The following is a 5,000-nucleotide window of genomic DNA, read 5'->3' on the forward strand; positions in this document are numbered from 1 at the left end:
TATTTACAATGGAGCTTATGTGTTGTTATTCAGATTTGTACCAAACCTCATCCATTTCATATCTCTTTTCTTATCAGAAAAAAGAAGAGGAGAGATCAAACAACAAAACAAAATGGCTGCCACAGAGAGGCTGGAAAATGTCAACCCCCATATTTTTGCCAAGGCTGGGGAGAGGCTGGCGAGCGCAACTGACTGGGATGATTGCATTTATGATCCATTTGACTCGCGTGAGATCTTTGATCTGATCAGGAACATTCGGGACCCAGAGCATCCCCTGACCCTGGAGGAACTCAATGTGGTAATTGTTTGTTGTTCATTAAGATGCTCATATTATTACTGTTGTTATTATTGTTGTTCTTGTTGTTTAATGCAATTATTGATAGAGGAGTTGCTCTCCAAGTTAAATAAATCACTCAACAGTTTCATCCATTTCACATGATGAGGAGCCTAGTCTGACTTGAAACGTCATGACTTATTATTTGGTTTGTATTGTCACTGTCCTTCACTTCATCTAAACATTCCCTCTACCTGTATATTCCTTTTTTTACCTTTATTCTTATATCAATCATTTGCCTTCCATCCCAAAGGTAGAGGAGAGTCAGTGCGAAGTAAATGATGCCGAGAACTTTGTGATGGTACACTTCACGCCCACAATCCCCCACTGCAGCATGGCCTCTCTCATTGGCCTCAGCATAAGGCTCAAGCTCCTCCATGCATTGCCAGCAAGGTACTTATTGAATTAATCTTCTTATTGTCATTTTCTTACTTTTATCTTTCTTTTCTTTCTTTCTTTTTCTTTCTTTCTTTCATGGGATTTTTTTTTTTTCATTCTATATTTCATGCATGTTAATTTTTTGTGCTTGTTTTCATTCTTTTACAATTTTCATTAGTCTTCATTAGTGTGTGTATATACTTATTTATGTTTATATATATGTATATATTTACATATCCTGTATGAATTCATGCTCATCTGATGCTTTTATGGCAGTAAAAGGGTTAAGAGATTTATATGACCGTGATTACAATGTCTTTTTGTAGGTGATGTATGAATGTCTCCTCCCATTATTTTTCATAAATATTGTTTCCTATGGTTCAGATTACATTAGACATCACTGAGAGTCCATTTTGGCTCTAATTATGTTCAGAAAACATTTTCATATGTAATTCTAATATTAGGTCGCTCAAGAGTTTTTTTGTTTTAACAACTAAGTTTTCTCACGTCTTTTCTTCAAAGATTTAAAGTAGATGTGCGCATTTCTCCGGGAACCCACGCATCAGAGCATGCCATCAACAAGCAACTGAACGACAAGGAACGTGTTGCTGCCGCCCTAGAAAACTCGCACCTCCTAGAGGTCATCAACAAGTGCTTGAATCCTCGCTGACTTGTATAGGGTTGACTGACATGGAGAAAAGGAAGATTGGGAAGAAGCAATTGAGAAGAATAAGGCAAATGGTGTCAACATGGCAAGTCTGTAATACTCTTCATCACTAATTCTTATTTCATTTTTAATGTGATTTATGTTGGATAGCGTATGAATTATTATTGTATTGTTTTGAACAGAGTTTTATTTCACTGAAACAAAAGGGTGTCATGACAGGAAGTTAGCTTTTCTTCGTCTTCCTCCTCCTGTTTTTCTTCTCTTCCTTCTCCTTCCATCTTTATACCATCTTCTTCTTTTAAAGGGTGGCAGTGTCAAGGATGATTTGCTGATTTTCTTGATATGAGTGTTATAGCAATTTTATGAGTGACATTATTTGTAATCAGATTTCATGGATTTAACACTGAGATTTATCTGTTTTGGAATTTCTGTTGAACTTTGAAGAAAAGCAGGAAAGCAAATTATAACCCATATGCAAGTATGTAATATTTCATTCTTTATCAGATTCAAATTGATACCAAGTTAATTAAGAGTGAAAACTAAAAAAGAAAAAAGATATTGATGACAGATAAAAGAAGAAAATGCAACTAATCATGTATTTTTTTAGGTGACATAATTAAAACTGAATACAAAACTTTAGTATGCACAGATGACTAGGAAGCATAGCAAAAGCTCATATATTTCTGTGCAGTATTCATGTTGGAAATGTTCCATTCCTCTATATATTTTCTTTTTATATGTAATATATGCCATGAAATGGTAGAATTTCCTAAAACTGCCATCATTAAAGAAATGTTTCCCTATTGCCTGTCTGGAAGTGAAGTTTTAAATTCCTTGTATTTGTTTCTTGGAGGACAGCATATATTATACATGCTGTATAATATCACACATATAATCTAAACATAATTTACTACATTTTTTCTATCAATGCTATATGATAGTGGTTAAATATCCATTCATATGTAATTTGAAATCTGGCAGTAACATTTTTTTTCTTTTTACCAGTATTAGTAATTATTTGAAAGTAAAGTAATTCCAGCTCCTCCATGTAATACCATTTACCAAGAACAGAAAAAAGGACTCATATTACTGCATCTCTACTTAAAAGGAAGCATTTAATCAAATAATAATTTAGAATATTATTTAAGTTTGTATTTAGTCTTATTTTCAGTTGAAATATAAGCTTCAGTTATAATAAAACTGAAGTAATATTATGTATTCATTTTTTCTAGGGCTGCTATATTAACCCATTTGTCATGGTTTTAATCACATATGTATACAGTCAAATGGCAGGTTTACGTTGTTTGGCACGGTGCCATCCACGTCTACAACCGACGCTGCCTTGGCAGCAAATCATGCCATCTGATGTCAATGGGTTAACCCATTAACCCATTCACGCCAGGGCGATTCTGGCTGTGAATGGTCGTAATGCTGGGGTTTTTGAAGGCATAAGCCTAACGCCTCAAGATTCTCGGGCACACAAGCCGCAAGCCTGGGCTGCCTGCTAGCTCACCCCGAGCACCAGCCTGGCCCAGATACCTTGTCAATGGTGTCTGACGCAAAAACCACGAAATGTGTCAGCACGTCATCCAGCGCGAATGGGTTAACAGCAGATGGCATGATTTGCTGCCAAGGCAGTCTGTCGTAGACGCGGATGGCACCGTGCCATAAAACATAAACCCACCACATTACCATATGCATATTTTATTAAACCCATGACCAATGGGTTAATACTATTCATACTGTACTGCGGCAACATTATACATTTTATTACAAATCACTTCTGTATACCCTATATATTACTAACACAGTAAGGATTACACTACTCTACTACTGTACCATACATTTTGTACGAAATAGATACTAGACTTTACAGAGTATGTGTAGTTTGTTTTTGCTAATGCCATACAATGCATATGACAATGAAACATATACTGGTACATAATGCAATGCTTATTGTCCTCTGTGTGTTGTTGTAGAGTTGCAGTTATTTAGATGCAGATCTGTTAATTATTTTAGAGACATTCTTACACTGGCTGTTTTTGTTGGTAATTTTGATGTTTTGATACTGGCCATGTTTGTTGGCAAGTTTGACACATGTTTGGTGATTTTTAAAAAGTTAGAAAAGACTTGAGTTGACATCTTGGAAAAACTTGTAATAACAAATTAATGAAAAAATAATAAATAACAAAAATAATAAATTAATAAAAAAAAAAAAAAAAAAAAATCTATATGTACATACATATGAAGCAAATTGATTCTTAGAAGTCACTTGTTCCATATTTCTAGCAAAGACAAGTAGTTTTAAACAGTCATGTGTTCCCTTTGGGTACCATAAATATATATGCCATAATAGCATTAATTATTACCTAATAAGAAACCTCCATTACATAGTATAAGATTTATATATACATATATAAAAGACTATTTTTGGAGCATGGTAGGAAGTATTTTTCAATATAACTGTCAAAAAGATAGAATTTCAATTTTGTTTATTGGAAAATGTATATCTAAATTGTTATCTCCCATGTTCCATTAAATTATTTTTCTCAGTATTTAGTGTTTCTTTGTCCTGAAACTCCTAAATGACAGACTACTTGTTAATTTAACACCTGTGAAGTAGCTTAGCAAATTTTGAGGACATGTTAAAAAATCCAGCAAAACATGCATAGATGGATCAGAAAACTGAAAAATGTCAGAATTTTGTTTCATTCTCCTCAAACATCATATGCAATGTAAAGAAAAAAAGGGGGAGTGGGAGGGAACTGATCAGACTATGCATTCATTATAATGTAATATTCGCAGACCTTCTCTCTCACAAACATGCCTCAGGACAGGTTATGGGGAATATTCATTATTTATTTATTATTATTATTTTTTTCTCATTGACAGAAACATGTCTGAATAAATTATTTCAAATGATCAATCATCACCTACCTGCAAAGTACACCTTCACCTAAATAGAAAAAAAAGAGTATAGTTCTGGTGGTTGGTATGAGATTATGCAATAACAGTGAAAATGACCCTCCAAACTATTGAGTTAGCCATGATCATAACAGTGACTGGAGAAGGGAAAATTAAACTTATCAACCAAAAGCAATGGTGGCCTTTGAAGCACATATTTCTTTTTCTTTTCTAAAGGATAAAGCACAAACAACAGTTCTTGAGTTTTAATAAGAAGCTTATATATTCATAAATCACAGATACAAGACTTTTATATACTACTTCAAATAGGTGTCAGTTTATACACAATGTATGTATATAAAAGAAGGTTTGACTCAGGAACTCACACGGTACAACACAACCATAAGATATTTCTAACTAAAGGATACAGAAAATGAAATAAAAATCTTAAAGACTACCTTATGATATAGTTCAAATCCTGTACCAATACCACAGCCAATAGATTATATTTGTTTGTTAATCCTAGCTTCCCTTACCACCAAAAAAATAAAAATAAATAAAAAAAAGATTCGGGCAACAAGCAATATATACATATTTGTGTTGTGAAAATTACCTTTATTTGTTTTGTTTTTTAATTTACTCCTTAAACTATATTATTGTCACAGAAATCTTTGATATTCTCTGTAAATATGCCACAGAAAAATGTGTGAAGCAAAT

At 33.4% G+C, this 5,000-nt stretch overlaps 1 protein-coding gene across 1 annotated transcript; it reads left to right on the forward strand.

Annotated features, from left to right (window-relative positions):
• Nucleotides 1-112: 112 nt before the first annotated feature.
• Nucleotides 113-3,934, forward strand: galla-2 (MIP18 family protein galla-2). The gene is made up of 3 exons (XM_086547057.1): nucleotides 113-298; nucleotides 588-727; nucleotides 1,235-3,934. Exons 1-3 carry the CDS (start codon nucleotides 113-115, stop codon nucleotides 1,380-1,382), a joined length of 474 nt encoding a protein of 157 aa, XP_086403183.1. The 3' UTR covers nucleotides 1,383-3,934.
• The last annotated feature ends 1,066 nt before the right edge of the window (nucleotides 3,935-5,000 follow it).

This window comes from Penaeus japonicus, unplaced genomic scaffold, assembly GCF_977035675.1.
Source record: "Penaeus japonicus unplaced genomic scaffold, GWHDUDI00000001_assembly GWHDUDI00000002, whole genome shotgun sequence".
Classification (NCBI taxonomy): Eukaryota; Metazoa; Arthropoda; class Malacostraca; order Decapoda; family Penaeidae; genus Penaeus; species Penaeus japonicus.

Coding starts and splice junctions, on each gene's coding strand:
- galla-2 (XM_086547057.1), top strand. CDS start 113: ATGGCTGCCACAGAGAGGCTGGAAAATGTCAACCCCCATATTTTTGCC. Junction 299..587: donor CCCTGGAGGAACTCAATGTG/GTAATTGTTTGT, acceptor TCCATCCCAAAG/GTAGAGGAGAGTCAGTGCGA. Junction 728..1,234: donor CTCCATGCATTGCCAGCAAG/GTACTTATTGAA, acceptor TTTTCTTCAAAG/ATTTAAAGTAGATGTGCGCA.